Source organism: Euprymna scolopes, chromosome 29 (genome assembly GCF_053919585.1).
Source record: "Euprymna scolopes isolate OS-2025 chromosome 29, ASM5391958v1, whole genome shotgun sequence".
NCBI lineage: Eukaryota > Metazoa > Mollusca > Cephalopoda > Sepiida > Sepiolidae > Euprymna > Euprymna scolopes.
The window spans coordinates 15,402,150-15,425,682 of record NC_136510.1 but is presented as its reverse complement, the minus strand read 5'-3'; the positions used below and the strand labels follow the sequence as shown (position 1 = coordinate 15,425,682).

The 23,533-nt window shown below is 33.4% G+C and overlaps 1 protein-coding gene across 1 annotated transcript in view; it reads left to right on the top strand.

Annotated features, from left to right (window-relative positions):
- LOC145252500 (low-density lipoprotein receptor-related protein 4-like) overlaps positions 1-22,040 on the top strand; it is a 265,250-nt gene extending 243,210 nt beyond the window's left edge. The window contains exons 31-38 of the mRNA XM_080111996.1: positions 1,931-2,079; positions 3,136-3,280; positions 5,552-5,665; positions 7,203-7,287; positions 9,071-9,129; positions 11,626-11,716; positions 14,995-15,139; positions 20,891-22,040. Of these exons, the coding sequence (XP_079968122.1) occupies positions 1,931-2,079; positions 3,136-3,280; positions 5,552-5,665; positions 7,203-7,287; positions 9,071-9,129; positions 11,626-11,716; positions 14,995-15,139; positions 20,891-21,088 (986 nt within the window). The 3' untranslated portion in view covers positions 21,089-22,040. The remainder of the gene's footprint in view (positions 1-1,930; positions 2,080-3,135; positions 3,281-5,551; positions 5,666-7,202; positions 7,288-9,070; positions 9,130-11,625; positions 11,717-14,994; positions 15,140-20,890) is intronic.
- The last annotated feature ends 1,493 nt before the right edge of the window (positions 22,041-23,533 follow it).

Below are 23,533 nucleotides of genomic sequence, written 5' to 3'. Positions count from 1 at the left end.
TACCCACGAAGGGGTGCCTGCGCGTTAGAATTTTTGTGGCAGGAGGGTGCAATCTCAAACCGCACCTCTCCTGAGTCGACATTGTTAAATACCAGTGGCATGTGAAGTGTATGTATAGGGCGACCGGAAACAAATGCCGAGATAAGTGGAGAGCACATACAGTGCCTAGAATTCCCAAATGGGCACCCATCTGGTACTAGCCAGGCTAGATGTTGCTTAACTTCAGTGATCTGAGGAGAACCGATGTGTCAACGCGATTATGCCGTGTATATATATATCCCCGAAACAGTGTTTCATGGTAAACAACTGATGATCCCTTGAAAAATTAAAAAAAATTGGTATTATAGTAAATTTGAGAGAGTTGATGCAGTGATTGCAGGTGATTAAATGACTTACTGACTAGATGTTTTTTTTTTTTTTTTTTTTAACGAATGATAAAAAGTAATTTTTTGTATGGTTTCAAATGTTAAAAACTTCAAAGACTATATATATATATATATATGTGTGTGTGTGTGTATCTCTCTCTCTCTATATATATATATCTCTCATATATATATACACACACACGCACACACACACACACATAGTGACACCAAAAAGAAAGTCTGCACTTGTCATTTTTTCAAAAACCAAATATTTAAGCTCAATTGAATGTAACTGTTTAAACAACCTATACCTCGTTTGATGCGCCTTTTATTCTTCTATAATTTTACCTGTTCATATTTGACTTTTAATTGAAGTATCCTAGTGTTCACGTCAATTTAAAAAATTAACTTCAAATCAAGAAGGCAAAAAGAAACTGCACAATGGAAAATTATTTAAATGTCACTTTAATGCAACACAAATACAACAGGAACACAATGAACTAGTTAATATTTAATAGCATAGTCCTTCTGCAATTTGATAGCCTGCAAATTTTGGACCATTCTCTTGAATTAGTCTGCGGAAATACTCTGAAAATGCATCCCAATTCTCTCTAATTTTTGTCCAAAGTTCTTCTAGATTTGAAATTTTATCATTGCATAGCTGTTGCTTGATGTAATGCCATGTTTTCAATAGAATAGAGATCTGGACATTGTGCAGGCCAATCCAAACACAGAATATCATGCTCTTCAAGGAACTTCTTGGCCTTGCCAGCTGTGTGAATGGAAGCATTATCCTGCATGAAGATGGGATTATCATCCAAATTCCAACCAAAGTAGGATAGAAAATGCTCAGTCAACAAATGTTTCGTCTCCATTTTCGGAGACCTTCCTCAGGAGAATGATTGAGGAAAATAAAACGAATATTTCACACTCCTATATTTTTATTGTCATCAAAATCCGTGAAATCGCCCGCGAGGAAGCTTCACATACCTCTATGCAGTAACTTAGTCCAAAATATATTTTATTCTACATTGCACTCTAGAGAACCTACTGTTTCTTTTTATAAAATTATTTCTTTCCAGTTAACAAAAAAAAAAAATATTAAGAAATTTACATGCGGGGTTTGAACCTACAGACTGTCATGCAAAAAAAAACAAAAAAAAAAACTATCAACTTACAATAGAATTTTCATGGTCCGTTGTTCTATCATTGTTGCTAAGCCACAGCATGGAAAAAATGGCTTTACCAATGATAGATAAATTAAGATAACGGTTCCGATTGTCGCTAATTATCGGGGGTATTCTGAGACAAAATTTAACTAAGATCACTCCTAGACTTATACACTAAAGTTCTGTAAATTTTAAAGAAAATCTGTCAGCTGTTTTTGAGCCTATAAGGAACAAACTCACACACACACAGACAAAGTTGCATTTATATAATTGTACAGATATATATATATATATCTCACTGTCTCTGTAAATCAGGTAAATAACATTTTCTTATTGCTATTCATTATTTAAAGATGGCAGTAAAACTTGAGATATTTTTTAACAATTTTGTTTCAGGTTATCCTAATGGCTTATCTATTGATTATGTAATGAAACATCTTTATTGGGTTGATGCCCAATTGGATAAAATAGAAATGTCCGATTTGAACGGGAAAAATAGGATTGAAATAATCAGCAGTGTTCCACATCCTTTTGGTTTGTCTGTTGTAAGTATTTACAGTTTTTGCTCTTTTTTTTTTTTTTTTTTTTTTTTTTTAATTAAAATTACATGCATAATTAAATGTCAGGGGCATTCCCATAATGATGCAGAGTTACAGAGAGAAAAGATAATACGAAATTCCAAGGTCTTATGTATGGCATGAAAAGAAACTAGAATCTTAGGAAGATTTCCATCATTCCATTATAGGAGCTACTGGACTCATGAAAAAGAATTTCAAAAACTACCTAGCAAATATACTCAATGAACCAAGTGCAAGAGAGATTCAAACCATTACACTTAAGGGGACAGTCACCATCTTAAAAAGATCTTTTGGCTGGAATATTTGAATGTTTGGTATCCGATAGAATGCCCCACCCCCAGCTTTAACAAACTGAGAATTGAAAAAAAAAAATGTAAGATTATCCACAAAAAAATCAAATTTATATTTTCTGCTTGTAGAATATTCTTTTTTGTATACTGGGTAAGTTTTTCACATTTATTTGATATTTGTGGATTGTGAAATAATTAATTGACACACAGCAGTAAAGGATGACTGTTAGAAATGCTATCCATGGAACCATTGATAAAAGACACAATCCTTTCTGCAATCCCGCCATATTTGGTTAAAATAAACATTGCCTGATTGGTCCAACTTTTTCATGAATATGCAACAGTCTTTTATCCCCAATCAATGATGTGCTCCAAATGTGCACCTCTGCTTTGATTAATATTGAACACTACCTTGTGATCATTAACACATTTTGGGTAGACAACTTTACATGCTTTAAATGACATCTTGGAATGACTGTGGGAATATATTTGAGTCTGCTTTCTTCCAATATTTTTCAATATTGAATTCATATTTAAAAAAAAAAAAAAAAAAAAAAAAAAAATTTTTTTTTTTTTTTTTTTTTTTAAACTATCTCTAAATCGACCCAGTTTATTTTAAAAATATTCTCTATTAATATTTTTAACAACTTATCTGTGCCATTAAATTTTTTTTTTTAATTGTGCTTAATATAATCTTTGCTATTAAATTTTATTTCAAAAATGTTTTTCATAGTTTAATGAGTTCATCTACTGGACGGATTGGAGAACAAAATCGATACATCGTGCAAATAAAATGACAGGATTAAATCGAATTGTGATCCAAGACGACATGGAGGGTTTAATGGCTATTAGTGTTGTGTCTCCGTTAAGGCAAACAGGTAAGCCTATTTTGAATTCTGGATAATATATCTCATGAGTCTTTTTCTTCTCTTCTAAAAGATTGGTTATTGTAGAATCATTTTCATCAAACCAATCCCCATGTTTGGTTTTCTTAAAACCAAGAATTTCAGTTCCTTTGCTTTATTCTTGTAACTTGAATTGTTCCCAAATTCCATCAAATGAGATATTAATAAATTAGGTCCTAAGAGTTTCACACGCTTCCTTATTTTGTAACTTGGAGACATCGATACGTTTAAGCACTTTTACTCCATTGGCTCTGACCTTTTTCTTTATACACAACTTAAGATTAGCACGAACAAGATTTTGATCAGTGTCACAGTCTGCACCCTGCATAACTCTTGCAATACACATATCCTGAAGATCACTTTTGCGCATGATGACATAATCAAGAATATGACCATGTTTTGATCTAGGGTGTATCTAAGTTACCTTGTGAATAGGGTTTTGTTGGTAGAAGGTGTTGCGTACTGCAAGATTATGTTCAGTGCACAACTGCAATACTAATGATTACTACAATACTATCTCATTGATTACTGTACACACAATAACCCTTATCCCTGAGTGGCCTCCGGGCCTTGATAAGTGGTGACCCCCATATAAAGAAAAAAAAATTCCATTATTATTTGCCTTACCAAGGCCATATTTTCCTAAGACACCCCAGGTGTTGTGATCACTTCTGACCCATGCATTAAAGTCTCTGAGCAACAAAATCTTATCTGTTTTTGGTATCTCTTTGATACATTTCCCATTTTGACATCCTTCCTACTATCCAAAGTAGGGGCATCTATGGAGATAACTGACACGTAACGATCAAAAGATAAAGGTACCCTCAGTATATGATCACTAATTTTGAGATGTGATCTTTGTCCTGATAGCAAAACTAACTCTTTCCCTTTTTACTTCCTTCGGTTTGCCTTTCTAGAAAAACGTATACCCTGCACCTTTTTCAGTAAGTTGATCTTTAGCACTAAAACGTGTTTCAGATAACAATATTCACATTGTATCAAGCTAAATAAATAATTATTCTTCGCTCTGGATTAACCAACTCTTTTGTATCAAGAAGTGTTCTTATGTTCCAGATAGCAATATTCAATTTAGTTTTCTTTTTAGAATAAATCAGTTTTTTTTCTTTTGTTTCCCCTGCAGAAATGAACAACCATCAGCTGTAGGTAGCTGACCAGCTGAAAATAGGCACAGATGATTTCTAGGTCACCTTTTCTAGACCTCTCCCATGTTCTGGGTGAGCAGCGCTGTCCCTTAAGGGCTGCTCAGTCGCAAAAAGCCCTACCGAAACTAGTTTCTATCCCTCAAAACTAACAGTGATGTTAAGATAAGCTTTAAGCCGCCTGTGTGCAAACTTGTAACAACATATTTCCAACTTGTTAGGTCTATACACGTCGCCTCGCCCCATATCACCACAGAACTTGTAAAGAAGAGATATCTGTACAAAATGATTTCGATGATAAATCTTTGTACGACACGTATCACTCTGTGAGCATCCACACTTGGAATCCAATGGTAAGCAAGTGCAAGATAACTGTAACAGCTGTAGGTTTTCTTGAGTGCCCTTCTCACAAAAGCAGAGAGACTTTGAAGAGCAGCAACGTTGCCAAACAGAACCACAACCCCCATAAAGGAACCACCAATTTGACCCTGGCCGCTAAGCTAAGAGTTCTTGACAACTCGCACGATAATTTCCACACAGCAGTGTCATCATCTCCATCTTCTCAATAACCACTAGCAGCGCCATTAGTCATATTCCAAATATCACAAATAACTTCTATGTGGTTAAGCCCCACTTTAAATATCTTCACAAATGATAACTTCACATGGTCAATACTGCTCTAATATCTCGCATGATAATGTCTACGCAGACAATCTTACTCCAACTATAATCACTATTAACTTCCATGCGGTCAAGCCCTGCTTTACATATTATCACAAGGGAATTAAGCCTAGCTTTTCAATAACCCTCTCTTTGACAATCTTTCCTCACTAACAACACCATTCTTTTAAAGTTCAATAAATGATTGTAAAACAATCAATCAAACGGTTCATCCTGTTTTGTCTTTTTTTTTTTGTCTTTGCCACCAAATGCTTTATCCATTTCTATTATTTAATGTTATTATTCATTAAGATTATTATTCATTAAGATTATTATTATTACTTATTATTTATTATTACTTATTATTAAGATTATTATTATTTATAATTATCATTATTATAATTATCATCATTATTATTATTAGGTACGAATCAGTGTGCAATACGAAACGGTGGTTGCACGCATCTATGTTTGGCCCGTCCGAATGGATACAAGTGTGCTTGTCCCACATATCCAGATTCCCGCCCCTGCCTCGTTGGTAAGTGTTTTTTTTTTTTTTTCTTGTACTCCTTGTTACAATGTGGAGTAACTCCCCATCATATAGTCTTTCCTTTGCAATGGCTACTAAGAGAAGAGGAAGACATATAAGAATTAAGATTACGCGTTTCTCCCTTTTCCCTCACTTCTCTTCTTCCCTCTTTCTTGAGATGCACGACATGGATGTAGATTTACTTTTTTTTCCCACAAATTAAAAGGTTCGGATCCCCAAAATATGGATCTTATAAAACACTAAGTGGAAAGCATAAAGAAAACATAAGGGGCCATTATATGGATAATCCTAATACAAGAGCTAATACAAATGCGTTATTTTAAAAAATTTAGTAAAACAATTGAAGAAAAAATTTTGAAGTGTTTGACTTCTATGAAAAATTGGGGACAAGAGAAGAGGATAACCTTATTCTTTTAGATTTATTTCCCTTTATTTACGCTTATAAAACTGACCATACCTTTAGTTCATGTGGGAAACTAGTGTAAACCTTACATCCAGTAATCTGCTGTTTCTTATCCCGGTGAAGGATGAGAGAAGACAGAGGACTGAAAGAAAAGGAGAAGCACGCCATAGCTTCTGTTCATCTGCATATGATTTCCCCTTCACTTGGATCAAAGATTATACAATTTCAATCGTAACATCAGAGATGCAACTTCTATGCTTTTTTAGCAGACATGCATTTTTTTTCTACATCCAGAAAATGCTTTTTTCCGCTTAAATCACTAGAGCCCCTCAAAGTTGTGAGTTTCCAGTTTATTATTTAAATTCATTTATTTATTTTTAAATAAGAAAAAACATCTGATTTTTCCCTCTTTTGGCAGTTCTGTCTGAAAACGCTAATTTTGCTGTGAAGGCTAAGACTCCAAGAAATTCATGATGGAAATAAGGCAGTTAGATGACTTTTGGTTTCATCAAAGAATGACTTCCTGTCTCCTTCTCTCCCAAACATATATAATCAGTTTTTTTTTTTTTTTTTTTTTTTTTTACTCTTAATTTTGACCATGGTTAATGTTTCAGACAAAGTGGAGAGAATTGCTGTTTTCTTGATTGGTTAGTTTTTGACTTTGAAGTGGTATTATTTGTTTTATTTATTTTTTAGCTCTTTATATCAAGTGGATTCATGCCTTGTTTGAAGTGATTTTCATTAAATAAAAAAATAATTTGGACCATCTTTTATTTTGTTTGTTTGTTCTTTGTCTTTTATGTCAACTAACAGGATTTGTTCAAGTGTTTCTGAAATCAATCTCCTTTTAATGCTGAAACTAACAGAAGCGGTCATATTAAAAATGAAGCAATACTTTTCACTATTTGAGATTAAAAAAAAAAAAAAAAAAAAGATTGAGAAGTGTGACATAGTTTGGATTATAGGCAGATACCAAATCTCCATTATAAAATTATTTTTTTACTTTTTATATTTTTGAAAAATTTAGAAGTTCAATTGAAAATCTTTGTAAACATTGATTTGACTTCCTTTAAATTGTGATGGAAATAAAAAGAACACTTTTTTTTCTGTTTCTATTCTCAGTGCCACTTATTTCCGGTTCAGGTGACGACAATGATTTGTTTCCTAAAAAATCTGGCTCAAACCGAGGTTCTCACCAGTCGAAAAGGTAATAAAAAAAAAAAATGTTCATAAGATTTGATATTTTCAACATTTAAAAACTTTTTTTTTTTTTTTTTTTGCAAGAAACTATTTTTTTTATTTATTTTTTTATGTTCTTTAGCTGCGACACTAATTTTTATTTATTTATTTAATATTCATGAGGTATTTTTTTTTCCTTTTATCATAGTGATTTGATGATGTAATAAGGTTTCATTTAACTTTGAATTCTCATCTCTTACATATATTAATTTAGTCAATATTTAATGAGATTTCAAGAATACAGACATCAAATTATTAACTAATAAATATACCCCCCCATGCTGCTACCCAATAAAAAGAATAGAAAACCAAGCTTCTATCTTTACATTCTTGATGAACCATTCACTTAAGTGATTCATTTTACCAAATTTTCATTATTAACGATTACTACGATATTATCTCCTTGACTACTGTACACTCATTAACCCTTATCCTCCAGTGGCTTCTGGGTCTTGATAAGTGGTGACTCTTATGGAAAAAAAATTAAAAAAATAGCACACAAGTTTCACCAGATAATAATTAAGAGAAACTCTGAGGCAGCTACTTATATTTTAAAATATTTGTTTGAATATCATTTTAATTCTATCAACAATTTTTGGTGCTTTTTCACTTTGTGTACCGGATTTCCATGATGTTGGCTCAGGTTCGGCCAACAGCTGATGTAAACCACCAAAATATGCAAAGTGCTGATCAAATTTAAAAATGGGGAAAAATAGCAATATTTATTGGATACTAATTACAAAAATAAAAAATGGAAAAAACAATCAAACTAAATATAGCAACAACCTATCATAAGTTTGATAAATAATTTTTTTTGTTGATTTTTAAATAAATAGGAACTTTTTTTTTTTTCTTTTTTTTTTAAGTTAGGGTTTGACTGATTAAATTTATGCATGATTAAAAACTATATTTTTTTCCTCCAATTTGATAAAAGTCGTCTGCTTTGATTTTTATTGGCTAAGCGCCTTTGTTATTGCTTTTTCACATGGTCATCAACTTAATCAACGCTATGCATATTTGCTAGGCAAACCAGAGCAAACATTTACAGAAATCCGGTGCACAAAATACAAAAGTACCCCATATTTGTAAAACTGATATGGGAATTAAAGATTTAATTTTATTTTGTGATTTTTTTTTTTTTTTGTTTAAACAATTTTCTATGCCAATAATGTCTTGGGTTACTACATGCATCTTTTTCCTTTTTTCAAAAATAGAGATTTTATTTTTAATTGAAAAGGAAAAATCTAATATCTAAAAGAGTATATGTCTGTCTGTCTCCATATTTTCAAGCTCTATCTCTTCCGAAACTAAAAGTCACGGAGCAGTGCTAGGGGCCTCAAATGATTGGATTTATTACAGGCCATTCTTTTATTGGTCTTCAGTCAGTTAATAGTTTTTAAGGGGGTCAAAAATGAAAAAATCGTTACACATTTTGTACATTCATCTTAATTCATTTGTAATTTTCAGTTCATATGTGTATCATATTGGTAGAGTGGTAACGTCACCAGCTTTGAATGATACAGGTTTGCTTTCAGTTTCAATTTTAGCTGATGGCACCCAAATATTTGTTTTTTTTTTACTTTTGAAATCACAACTTTATTTATAACGATATATATGAAATCTGGACAAATTAAAATATCATATTTAAGCATATTTTACGACCGTGCAAAACCAAGCGCCCCGCCCTCCTGCTTGTAATTGTAGTATTTTTAATATTTTCTTTCAATTAAAATTCAATATTTGTTTTTCAGATGCAACAAAAGTCAAATAAAAGCTGGGTTATGCCAGCCAAAAGATGGCACTGTGGCAGGTAAGATTGTTTTTTAAATCTTTATGTAAATGATTGTCCTGTTGGCAGGACCGCATCACCCCTACATAAATGCACTTCCCTTTCTCTATAACATGTGGTGCCTTGACACCTGGTTCAGTGGTTGTGTAGTTCATAATTCTGAGGAATAAGTGTTCATATAAACTTTTTCTGAAGCAATATTCTTGTAAATTTATTTTTTTGGAAAAGTTTATCATAATAAATTGCAACACAGAAAAAGAAAAAAAAATATTTTTCATGATTTTTTGGGGAGTACAAAATTTCAATATTGTAATTACAAAGGGAAGATTTTTTTTCTTTTTTTTTTTTTTTTTTTTTTCACTTATGATCAAATTAAAGAAAAAAATATCAACTGTTTGAACCTTATTTCTCAAGAGCTGAATTTTATTTATGATTAAAAAGGAAAGAAACAAGTGAAACTATATACCTATTAATGGCTTCATAGAGAATTTATGTAAATTGGAAGCAAAATAGCATTTTTCAATCAATGAACTGATTTGCTTAGTGAATTTCTTACTGTCCCTAACCATGATAAATGAATATAAATAGGACATTTAGCCACTGTATTGACTTTTGTTTGGGAAAAATCAATTATTTTCCTTTCAATGCCTGACCTAATTGCATCAAGATGATATCCATTATTGGATAAAGTATTGGTAATCGTTCTCAGTTCTTCGTCCAATTTTATTTTTGTACAAATCCTAAGAGAATGATGTTAGTCCAAATTAAATGAACCTTTCATTTGTTAGAGTTAAATGAATCACAGCTTGTATACAGTCCCATAAACATGGGTTCATGGTAACTTGATGTAACTTGGTTCATGGTAACTTGATGTAACTTGGTTCATGGTAACTTGATGTAACTTGGTTCATGGTAACTTGATGTAACTTGGTTCATGGTAACTTGATGTAACTTGGTTCATGGTAACTTGATGTAACTTGGTTCATGGTAACTTGATGTAACTTGGTTCATGGTAACTTGATGTAAATTAGTTCATGGTAAATTGATGTAAATTGGTTCATGGTAACTTGATGTAAATTGGTTCATGGTAACTTGATGTAAATTGGTTCATGGTAACTTGATGTAAATTGGTTCATGGTAACTTGATGTAAATTGGTTCATGGTAACTTGATGTAAATTGGTTCATGGTAACTGATGTAAATTGGTTCATGGTAACTTGATGTAAATTGGTTCATGGTAACTTGATGTAAATTGGTTCATGGTAAATTGATGTAAATTGGTTCATGGTAAATTGATGTAAATTGGTTCATGGTAAATTGATGTAAATTGGTTCATGGTAAATTGATGTAAATTGGTTCATGGTAACTTGATGTAAATTGGTTCATGGTAACTTGATGTAAATTGGTTCATGGTAACTTGATGTAACTTGGTTCATGGTAACTTGATGTAAATTGGTTCATGGTAACTTGATGTAAATTGGTTCATGGTAACTTGATGTAAATTGGTTCATGGTAACTTGATGTAAATTGGTTCATGGTAACTTGATGTAAATTGGTTCATGGTAACTTGATGTAAATTGGTTCATGGTAACTTGATGTAAATTGGTTCATGGTAACTTGATGTAAATGGGTTCATGGTAACTTGATGTAAATTGGTTCATGGTAAATTGATGTAAATGGGTTCATGGTAACTTGATGTAAATGGGTTCATGGTAACTTGATGTAAATGGGTTCATGGTAACTTGATGTAAATGAGTTCATGGTAAATTGATGTAAATGAGTTCATGGTAACTTGATGTAAATGGGTTCATGGTAACTTGATGTAAATGGGTTCATGGTAACTTGATGTAAATGGGTTCATGGTAACTTGATGTAAATGGGTTCATGGTAACTTGATGTAAATGGGTTCATGGTAACTTGATGTAAATGGGTTCATGGTAACTTGATGTAAATGGGTTCATGGTAACTTGATGTAAATGGGTTCATGGTAACTTGATGTAAATGGGTTCATGGTAACTTGATGTAAATTGGTTCATGGTAAATTGATGTAAATGGGTTCATGGTAACTTGATGTAAATGGGTTCATGGTAACTTGATGTAAATGGGTTCATGGTAACTTGATGTAAATGGGTTCATGGTAACTTGATGTAAATGGGTTCATGGTAACTTGATGTAAATGGGTTCATGGTAACTTGATGCAAATGGGTTCATGGTAAATTGATTTAAGGTAACTCAATGAAGTTTTTGTTATCAGTACATCAAGGAAAGTTAAAGTAGATTTACACTCTTCTTCGTGCGTATATTTTAACACGGGGCACATTTTTTTTAAATAAAGAGAATTTATTTGCTTCTATTTGATCATTAAAGAGACAAAATGTGTCAGAACATTTGGAACAACATCTAGATTCCTAAAGGTTCTTAAAGATTTCTAAAGATTCCTAAAGATTCTTAAAGATTCAGTTTAACTTAAAATCAATTTCTTTTCTCTTTAAACTTTTTTTTTTTCTTTCTTTTTCAGAGTCCAGTCATTTTCCGACTTTTGTCATTCCTGGTGTACTCTTATCAGCCGTCATTATGGGCTTTATTTTCATCTTCTTTGTATGGAAACGGTAAATGAAAATTTTCTGAATTTTCTCCAAATACTTGTAAAAAAATAAAATAAAATAATCTCTATATTCCTGTAGCACTACAAGAGTTAATTGTTCGATCCCTACAGATTACCCAGATAGTGTCTCCTCATGTAAATAGTGCAAGTCTTGTTGCATAGATAACACATTGCAGTAGTTCTCTTTTTTGTTGTTGTTGTTACTATGACATAATACATGTTAATTATTAGCAAATAATGAAAGTACAAATTCATTTGGTGTTTAACAATGTTTCGAGGTTTTATTTTGTTTTTATTTTGCAGTACACATTATACATACATAATACCCCCCCCAATCCATCTCCCATAGATGAATTGGAGCAGCTATTCCAAAGCATGATCACTCTCTCTTGCAGTTGAGAAAAAGAGAAAGATTTCATCAGCTTATCTTCTGTTTCATTACCAACTTCCTGTTTGTGATGTAATATTCTAACCTGTAACTCTAACTTGATTTCCAATCAGATTTTTCACTACTCTAACCTATGTAGAAAAATACCATTTGTAACCTTATTTTTAAATGTAAGTTAATGGAGTGGTTTTATGCATGGGCAAAAGGATATGCACTAATCCCAAGTTTCAGTAGCAACACTTGACATTGTTTAGTACTGGACCCCTCAAAATGTAACTAGATACTCACTGGTCACTGAATTTACCATTCTAATGCCCTGAGTGCACAAAATGCACACCGACCCTAAGTCTATGTGGCCACACCTTTAACATGCTAGTTGATCTGTGATCCTATCAGATGGGTCTCTCGGCTATGTTGGTGTTGATTGATATGTCGTTTCTCTCTGCTGCAGCCTGAGTATTGGGTGTCAGGACAGGTCTGGAAAAAAACTGAGTCATTTTCAAACTTACAGGCAATGAATAATTAACAAAACACCGAAGATCATTTTCTTATCAAAAAAATTATTTGCATAAAATAATTCAATATATAATTTGTACAAAAAAAAAGATTAGATAAACCGGGAATTCTCTGGATTTAAATAAAAAAAAATTGTATTCTGGATGCAGGATTTTTAACTGAATTCAATTCTTTCAAATATCTTTCTTCCATTTAGCAATTTTCAATCTAATTCTCAAGATTATTTTTTGTTTGTTTGTTTTTTTTTGTTTTAAAAAATGCCTACAAGCAGAAATTTGTATCTTTCACCGAGCCAGTGGGAAAAGGCCCTAATTTTGCTGGGAGACCTGATTTTTATGAAGTTTGCTATCTGTCTTTGCATCTCTCTGAGATCACCATTTTCTTCTCGCTTCCTTTTTCCTTCCCTCCCCCTCTTTCTTCTGAAATCTCCTTTTTTATGTTCCCATCTCTGAGACCTTCTCCGTTTTTATCTTTTTTCTTTTTCTTTCCCCCTAAAAATTGGTTAATGGCTATTTTGTATTTTTACAATCTTTTTTGAGCGTCGTTTAAATTATTTCTGAACGGTCTCCTTGTACTGAGGCGTGGCTGTTACTTTTAAATGATGTTGCTACAGTTCAAACCTCTCTCTGACCCTCATGCTGTCTGGTACCATCGCAAAGGAACAAACAAGCAAAAATAAATAGAAAAGAAACACACATTCGACTGTGCACCATTTTTTTAAAGGGAGTGCATTTATTCATGGTTCTTCCAAAACAATGCATTTCATTATTTTTCCAAAGTCTCTTCACACACACACATGCTTTTCTTAAAAAATCTGTCGCCACCACCCTATGCCGGCGGCAGCCAGCGCTTTCTCGCCCTCAACTTTCATACGTCCATCTTGCCCGGCATACACTTTACTTCTCTGCTGACTATAGGGAGTATTTTTCTCCTTTTTTTTGTGATGCAAGCTCACACACACTTGTTAATTTGCATACATGCTTTAACAGCTGCTGCTGTTAATATTTTTGCTAGCCAGCTATCCTTTGGCTGCTATTGATATTTTAACATACACTCATCTGTGCTCTGTTACATCCTATTAATATCTGATCACAATTTTCTTATCAACATTTAGAAAAGTAAATCTTTTTTTGATTTTTCTTTTCCCTAAATCCATTTTTTTTTTTTTTTTTTTTTTTTTTTTTTTTTACTTGTTTCTGTTGTTCAATGCTTCATTAGCAACAAAAACTTTAACTTTGCAAATACAAAAAGCAGATGGTTGACAGTTGACAACTCCTCTCGTGGATACCAGTTAGATTTGTTTAAACAACTGTCATTTTTTATCATTCGAGATATTCATTTTTCTAATCTCTCCAGAAAGAAAATCTCTCATCATGAGTGTTAAAATGTTTTTGACTCCTGATGGTGGGTATGACTGCAATGATTTTGACGATCGTTTTTATAACCACAGTTATAATAACCAACCAATCAGAAGCTTCAAAAGTTATTATAAAAAATGTCGAATTTTGGATTCAATCAGTTCGCTGTTGTCTCCGTAATGCGATTATTCGCCGCCATCTTTGTTACTAGGAATTACTTAACACTCAAGCTTGGGACTGCATGGATTCTTCGTTGATTTGATTTACTGCTGCTAGCTTTGTTCAACATAATGTCTCAACGCTTGGCAATGGGATTTTTGACAAAGTGTCAACCCATAACATGATCATACTTAACTCACAGAGTTTGCTTAGCACGGCAATCCAGCGTCACTTGGTACTAGAAATAGTAATTCATACACACCTATATCCAAATGTTAGTACATTTATTGACATCATCGTAGTTGACATGTGACCTGGTCTCCCCTCTTTTATTAAATGTATAAATAATGAATCTCATATAGCAGGTGCATATCTGAGCTTCAATCTATGACCCCCCCCCCCCGCCCTTCTCTGTAAAACATTTGCAACAAAAACTTGATTTGCTGTGAATAATTTTCTCCCTCTCTCTACCTAAAACTAAACAAAACTACCATGAGCCAAATTTTTTTTTTTTTCCAAGAACTACTCATCTTTGGAGCAAAATACTACTTCCCAGCTAACTACAATGTGGTCATTTTCAAGTTCAGTTGCTGAGTCAGCCTCTTAAATAATCAGATTCTGACAAACATCCACCAATCATCAGTGTTGCCTCACTGTCATTAACCCTTATCCTCGAGTGGCCCTTGAGCCTTGATAAGTGAGGACTTGAAAAAAAAAAGAAATAGACGTATTAAAAAGATATGATTAGAATAATTTACAAAAAAAATGTTTAAATGTTGACTCTTTTATTCAATGAAATACCTTAGTGTCGGGTTCGGGTTTGCTTGTCAGCGAATAACGTGAAATGTTTTTTATTTTCAGACAACGGCGCCGATCTACCCCCGAATTCATTACACTTACATTTACCAATCCTTCCTATCAAAGAACCAGCACAGAAACCATTGATAATGAGCGACAATCCCATGGGAGCAGTTCATGGCGATTGTTTCGCTTTGATCGGGCAGAGGTAAGTTTTGGTTTTAAATAAAAGGATCAATTGGATTTCAGGGACCCCAAAGCAAACATGAAAGGAACAGATTTAAGTTGAGACTGGTTGGTTTCACTTCCGACTACTTATGCACATTGAATTTGTAAACAGATGGAGTGTCCTTGATGATAGTGGGGTTAATGGAACTAAGAGGGAAAAGATAGCAAGGTTTTATGTATGACATGAAAAGAAACTGGAATCTTAGGAAGATCTCCATCATTACAGGCTCATGAAAAATTTCCAAAACTACCTAGCAAATATACCCAGTGGATCAAGTGCAAGGGAGATACATACAATTACTCTTAAAGGAACAGTTAGAATCTTAAAAAGATCTTTTTGTTGGAATGTATGAGATATGGGTGGATGTCTGGTATCTGGTAGGATGCCCCATCCTTGGCTAGAACAAAGTGATAAGAAACTTAGAAAGAAAAATGGATAATACTCAATTTTTTTTTTTTTGCATTTATTCCTAGAAAAAGGGCTGGGGGTATATTTTAAAGAAAAAAAAGATTTTTTCTGTAAGGAAAATGTATAAACCCTTTTTTTTCTAATGGGGGGGGGGGGGTATGAGATAAATAAATTCACCAATCATTTTTATAACCACCGGCTGTGCTAAACAACCAATGAAAACCTTCCAAAGTTAGTATAATAATATATACTACACTTTGATCTTGGCCAAAAGTGCCAAGAAAGGTTTTCTTATATCTAGAGACTTCTACTGCGTAGGGGTGGTTTTCGGGGGTATTTATGTCGAGGAGGTACAAGGGCTTGTAGTTCATCAGAGCATTTACCATTAAAGTATTTGTAAAACAGGCAGAGGGATGCAACATCGATGGGACAGTGGTTGAAGCCTAAGTGATAGTGCGGGACCTATTAGGTTGGCAACTCTTTTTTTGAATCTGTCTAAGAGTAGATGCACTAGTTCAACTGTGGCAACAATACTCTATACATGGGCAAATGGTGGCTTCGTAAAGGTACAGGATACTCTTAGGTGTAAGTAGCTGTCTAGAATGGTAGAGAGAGCCCACCTGCTTGAGCCCATTTGCTTGTTTTAAAGTGTCTGAAATCTAACTGATCCAAAAACAACTAAAAAAAAAAAAAAAAATCTTAAAACATCAGTTGTTTCCAGAGGTTTCATAATTTAACATTACATTTGATGAAACTGATTAGTAGCAATAGTTTCATTTATAAAACTTACTGTTTGTCTTTCTCCATATCTTCAAACCACTAACCAACAATCACGAGGTTCTTTGCTCAGCAACCGAGAAGGCTAACAGGTTTGCCTCAAACTCCACACTGGACCCTCTAAACCACCCCCTACCTCAATTTCCTATGCGGACAGACGCCACGCTAGACGATCCATCCTGGGCCCAACTCTTTTCCTGATCTACATTAATGATCTTCCAAATCATATCCTTACATCATTTGTAGACATTTATGCTGACGACACTACCATTTATGGTACCACATCTAAGACAGTAAACGAGCAAGTTCTCTCCAATTCTCTCTCCTCTGATCTTGAGCACGTAGTACAATGGGGAAAGGAGTGGCTGGTTACTTTTAATGCATCTAAAACCAAGCTTCTCTCTTTACATCATCAACATTCTAATCCACATTTGTCATCAATTGAAATGAATGGCTCTCGTCTTCAGGAGGCCTCAAGTTTTGACAAGCTTCTGGGCTTGACCATTACTCCTGATCTTAAATGGAACACGTATATCAAATCTGTTGCCAAGGCCGCTGGAAAAATGGTGGGATCTTTCTATCGATCCAGTAGATATCTCACTGCTGATGCTATTCTCTATCTATATAAGAGCCAGGTACGTCCAAGGATGGAATACTGTTGCCACATCTGGGCAGGAGCTGCTAGAAAGAACTTGTCCTGCCTTGATAGAGTTCAAAATAGACTTCGTAGCCTCGTAGGAGATGTCCTTTTCTCCTCCTTGCAACCTCTATCTCACAGAAGAGATGTTGCGAGTTTGTCTCTGATGTATCGTTATTTTCATGGAAAGTGTTCAACTGAGCTTCAATCTATGGTCCCCCCTCGCCAAACTTTCACAAGAAACACTCGTCTAGCTGTAAACACTATCAATAATTTCCCCCACTCTTTATCTGTGCCTAAACCTAAACGTAGATTCCATGAACAAAGCTTCTTTCTTAGAACTGCACGCCTGTGGAATTGTCTTCCGTTTTCCTGCTTTCCGGCTGACTACAATATGGTTTTGTTCAAGTCTAAAGTAAATAAGTTCTTGATGAGCCGTTCCATATAAGTTATTAAATTTACCAAATTTTCATTACTAATGATTACTATATTGACCAACTTCTACTGTACACTCTTTAACCCTTATCCTTGAGTGGCCTCTGGGCCTTGATAATGTGGTGATGCCTTTGTAAAAAAAAAAAAAAAAAAAAAAAAAAAAAAAATCACCCCTGCTCAGGTGCATGCTATCATAAAAAACCTTGACACTTCCAAAGCATGTGGACCCGACCTCATCCCAGCTGTGCTATTAAAAAAGTGCTCAACCGAAGTAGCTCCAGTTCTCTCCAAACTCTACAACAAATGCCTTAATGAAGCTTGCTTTCCGGGCTGTTGGAAAACTGCTTCTGTAGTACCAGTATTCAAGAATTCTGGCGAAAGAACTGACCCATTAAATTATCGCCCTATTAGCCTCCTCCCACTTTTTGCCAAAATATTTGAGACCTTAATTAACCATGCTCTAGTCCAGCACCTTACAGATGCTAAACTTCTGACCGACCATCAATATGGATTTAGACAAGCCCGTTCCACGGCAGACATCCTCACTGTAATCTCTGAACGCATATACCATTCACTGGACAAAGCGGGAGAGGGCAGAGCGGTAGCTCTAGATATATCTAAGGCTTTTGACAGGGTATGGCATGAGGGTCTCCTCAGGAAGATTAGATCTTACGGTATCACTGGTAGAATACTTAACATAATTAAATCCTTCTTAGATAAGAGAAAAATCCAGGTTGTCCTCGACGGTCGTACATCTAAACAATATGATATAAATGCGGGAGTGCCCCAAGGATCTATCCTTGGACCTCTGCTGTTCCTGATATTCATAAATGACCTCCCCGACAAGATTGCCTCTGAGATGGGTATATATGCTGATGACACCACACTCGATAGCAGGCACGACAGGAAAACAAACGAACATATATCTAAAGTAATGGCAGAAACACTAGAGGATGACCTCCAATCAGTAGTGGAATGGGGACAAAAATGGATGGTAACGTTCAATGCGATCAAGACAAAACTGGTTTCATTCAATAATTACAAGAAACCTTCTCTACCACCTATAGCAATGGCCAACGACTCTTTATCTGAGAGTACGTCTCTCAAGCTCCTTGGCCTAACGTTCACAGGAAACATGAGTTGGAACAATTACATCGAGGGCATTGCCAGGGCCGCTGCAAGGAAGGTGGGCTCTCTCTACCGTGCTAGAAAACTTTTAACACCCGAAAGTATCCTGTACCTCTATAAGGCCACTATTCGCCCATGTATGGAGTATTGCTGTCATATTTGGGCTGGTGCATCGGCTACTAGTCTCTCGCTCCTTGACAGGGTTCAAAAGAGAGTCGCAAATCTGATAGGCCCTAAACTGGCATCTAAACTTCAGCCTCTGTCCCATCGTCGAAACGTTGCATCCCTCTGCCTGTTCTACAAGTATTATAATGGTGAATGCTCTGAAGAACTGCAAGCACTTGTGCCCCCACGACATGAACGTCCTCGACAGACCCGACAAGCTGCAAAATCCCACCCCCACACTGTAGAGATCCCTAGATGTAAAAGATCTTTCTACTCCAGTAGTTTCTTCCCCAGAACTGCTAGACTTTGGAATTCCATTCCAGGTCACTGCTTCCCCAACTGTACTGACATGCATAAGTTCAAATGCAACGTGAACCAACATCTCGCTGCCCTAATCCCTACATAGTACCCTAGTAGATGTTTCCCCTGATAGTAGCCCCCTACACCAAAGTGGCAATGTGCCTTGTTTGGGGTGAAAATGTAATAAAAAAAAAAATTTAAAAAAAAAAAAAAACTCTATCTCTTCTGAAACTAAAAGTCGCAGAGTGGTGCTAGGGGCCTCAAACTATTGGATTTTTTATGGACCATTCTTTTATGTGTTAGCCAGTTAAAATAGTTTTTAAGGGGTCAAAATTGAAAAAAAAAATCGTTACACATTTTGTACATTCTTCGGCACTTCTGCATGTCAGTAACGTGAGGTGAATGTGTGTATTTTAGTTTCAAGAACCACCAACAGATGTCGCTTGTCAGGCAAGGAATAGGGGTCGATAACTCTTCCTCATGAGGATGAGACCATTTTGAAAATACGAAAAATGGTTAGTTCTATCCTATGCTGTGTGATCAAGAACGTGTTCATTTTACGTTTTATGTTAAATTTTATGTACAAAAAGCATTTCAAAAAGAATGCCTCCTATTTTTTCCACCTTAATGGATCAAAGGTATTGCAAATTGTATTATGACAAAACAAATACATTCATGACTTGAAAGGTTCATTTCTCTGTTGCAGATATTGACTAAAAAGGCAACCTCTGTAATGAACATGCATCAGAAGTAGAGATGCATCATTGAATTCCTGGCAAAAAATACATTGAGAATGGTGGTAACCATGTAGCAAAAAGAAATTCTGGAGCACAAAAGGTTGCTCGTTTTAATGGTACTGCTCCCGTCTTCGTAGCTCTTTGATTTTTTTTTTTTTTTTTTTTTTTTTTTTAGTTTAAAAAAATAGTCTTTACTTTTGGAACATCCGCAGTAAAGAGAATCTCCATCTCACATCAATATCTGAGGAAAAATATTTATCGCACGCATATAAAAAAAAAAAAAAAAAATGGTTGCTTATTCTGTTGTGATCAACATTTTCTAGTTAGGAAAATGTTGATCATTTAACGTTATATATTTTTTTTATTTCTAAAATGGATGCCATTTATTTATTTATTTATTTATTTATTTATTTTGTATGTATTAGATTTTTTTAACTTGTATTTTCAGCACATCCCACCCACATCTATTTTATTTATTTTTTTGTGCAGTAAAATACATGGTCCAAAGTTATAGCCTCTTACATCCAAGTGGTAATATATCTTGTTTGGATTAAAACTAAGGAAAGAAACCAAGTATGATATGTATCTATTTTGTTGCCATGAAACCATCTTCCCAGGCATTATCTCCTTTATTTTTCATAGTAGTGATAATAGTGTCTGTTCTGGGATCATGAGATCATTATCCCAGGGATTATTATTAGCTTACTTTTTTTTAAGGGGGGGGTAGTGTTTTCTTATTATGAAACCATCCTCCTAAGCATTATCTCCCCCTTTACTTTTAATAGTAGCAATAATGTAGTGTCTGTGCTGAGATTATCATAAGTTTACATTTTAGGGTTGGAGTGGGGGGGTAGTTTAGTGTAGTATAGTGTCCATTTTGGTTCATAAGACCTTCCTTCTAAGCATTATCTCCCCCGCCCCCATAGTAGTGCCTGTTCTGGAATCATGAGATCATCCTCACAGGGATTTCCTTCAGCTTTTTTTTTTTTTTTTTTTTCTTTATTTGGCAAAAAATAGATAAGGTAAAAAACATTTTTTTTTTTTTCTTTTTAATCAACTTTATTTGGAAAAATGAATAAAAATTACCCTTTCTCTTTTTTTTTTTTATCTAAACTTAACCTGATTCTTTTTGATTGCTTCCAGGAGCAGCTACTGATGTTGCCGCAAACGGACGAGAAATTAAACAATTTGGACCAAGTTCAGTGCGATCGTTCAGACATGCCGGAAAACAATGCGCACAGTGCTTTAAAATCGGAAAAACAATGCCGGAAAGTTCTGCTGACGTTACCAAAGAAAATCACAAACAACACAAAAACAAATTTTGATTTTGACGCTTCATGATGTGACGTCCGTTCAACAACACGCGCGATCGAAATGTGTATATCATCGGTGATATTGAATTGGCACACGCGTGTCATGAGTTTGCATTCGACAACAAAAAAATGAAGACAAAAATTTGGGTGCTTGTTTAAAAAAAAAAAAAAAATACAGAAAACTCTGTATGATGTATGTACTTGTTATGAAATGAAGATGACATATTCCAAAAATCAAATAAACTAATCAAGTAGGTTTTTTTTTGGAGGGGGGGGTTAATTAAGAAGATCAAATACTAAGATTTTTAACGATTACTTTTAATTAGTTTTAATTACTTTAAATACAAAGAAAATCTCTGTAGTCGGATTGAGTTGCCACCCTCGAATTTTAACACATTCTAAAAAATATGGTGGCTCCTTGTTTTGCTTCCTCGTAAAATTTGATTTTGTTAGCTAAAATAACTACTTGATCAATTTACGTGATTTTTGGAACATGTCATCTTTGTTCCGTAACGAGTACATACCTTATACAGATTTTTCTGTATTTTTTTTTTTTAAGTGTAATTCTAAATAAGCACCAAATTTTGATTTTTAAGATACCTCAGCCCCTCCACCCATTCCATTGACCAGTGTCATTTTTAAATATCACTTTTTAATGTTTTGAAAGTTTCTCTTTGTATGAAATTTTAAGTTTTAATTCCCTGTTCCCTGCCATTTGTATATAAATCATGTCAAAATTGACTCCCCGATGAGACTTGAGGAACGTTATAATTAATGCTGCCAGTGTTTGTTTTTTTTTTCAAACGAAATGTTCTTAAAATTTAAATTTGTAAAAATTTAATTCATATTTTCCACTCTCACTTCACTCGCCGAAATATATAACACCCAGGATTTGTCCAAAAAAATTAATTTTTTTTTTTTTTTATGTGAAAAAGGAAATGTTTTGTAAATTAAAATTTTTATAGTAGATTCACACCCAAACAATCCCTTAAAAAAAACTGCTGAAATATTAACATTTATTTCGAACATGATTTTTTTTTTTATTTCGTTTTTTGTTTTTCATTTTTATTTGTTTTTTTTTTTTTGTTTTTTTTTTTTTTTACATTTTTTCATATTTATTTCTTTTTCTTTTTCTTTTTTTTTTTCATTTATTTCGGGGGGGGGGGTCCAATTTTGTTTCATTTTTCCATTTTTATTTTACTTTTATTTTATTTTTTTTGCCACTTTTTGTTTATTGTTCCTCATTTTGTTATTATTTAATCATTTATTTCATGTATGATAGTACCACCAGCGTTTATTTTGAAAGAAATTATGAGAAAAATAAATTAAAATAAAAATCTAAATTTGATTTTTTTTTTTTTTTTTTTTTTTTTTGCACATGTTTATTTGGTGTTTCTTGAGATTGCAAACAAATTCAAATTTTAGTTATTCTTACACAAAATCGTCTTCATTGTTTTTATTTTTTGTGCCTGTTTACATTGGTGATTTTTTTTTTTTTTAACCTACACATTTCAGGTGAAAACATTATGTACTTACATGTTATGTTGAAATTAGTATATTTATTAAAAAATTATGAAAAATGATCCAGTAGAAAAATAATTACAAGGAAAAATAGAACTTATTGAATTATTGAGTTGTATCGCATGTTTTGAAGTATTTAAGATGTGCAACCAATTCAGTATGACAAACAAGAGAAATAACCCTTAACTTAAATTGACTTAAATCAAGAGTCAGCCACAGTGTTAATTGTAACTGATTTTTGTTAAAAATACATTTAGCACATCTTTTATTGAATCATTTTTTGTAATTTAAAAAATTATTACTAATTTTAACATGTAAGTACATAATGTTTTCACCTGAAATGCGTTGGTTTAAAATATCATCAATCTAAACAAGCACTAAATTTTGCAACAAAATTTAAGAGAAAGAATTTGGAGGGAAAAAACTAATTTCATTTTCTTCAAAACTGAGTTTAAAGTTTTTTTTTAATGTTTTTGCTTTTTTACAAATTAATTTTTTAAAAATGTCATACTAACTGGAGACAATTAAATATGGATACTTATTGTCATTTTTACATGTTTTTCAAACATTCCCACATATCCATTAAACTGAGTGATGCATTATGGTTATAAAAGAATTTTTCTTTTTTTTTCTTTTTTAACAAATATACAGAAAAATAGACTTACAAATTTTTGAAGATTTTGTTTTCCTCCAAATTTATTTGAACAAAAAAATACTCCTTTTAAGACCATAAAGCCTCATTTGATTAAATGGCAATATTGAAATATTTGAAAACTGTAAAAACAAGTTTAAAAGAATAAGCAACCACATTAAATCTTTTCTGATCAGAGATCATTTTTTAATAAATTAAACTTTTTTTTCTTAAATTTTAAATAAGAACTTTTTAGTCTTGTATAAAACTATTAAATTCAATGTTTTTTTTTAATTTAAAAAAAAAAAAAAAAAAGTAAGT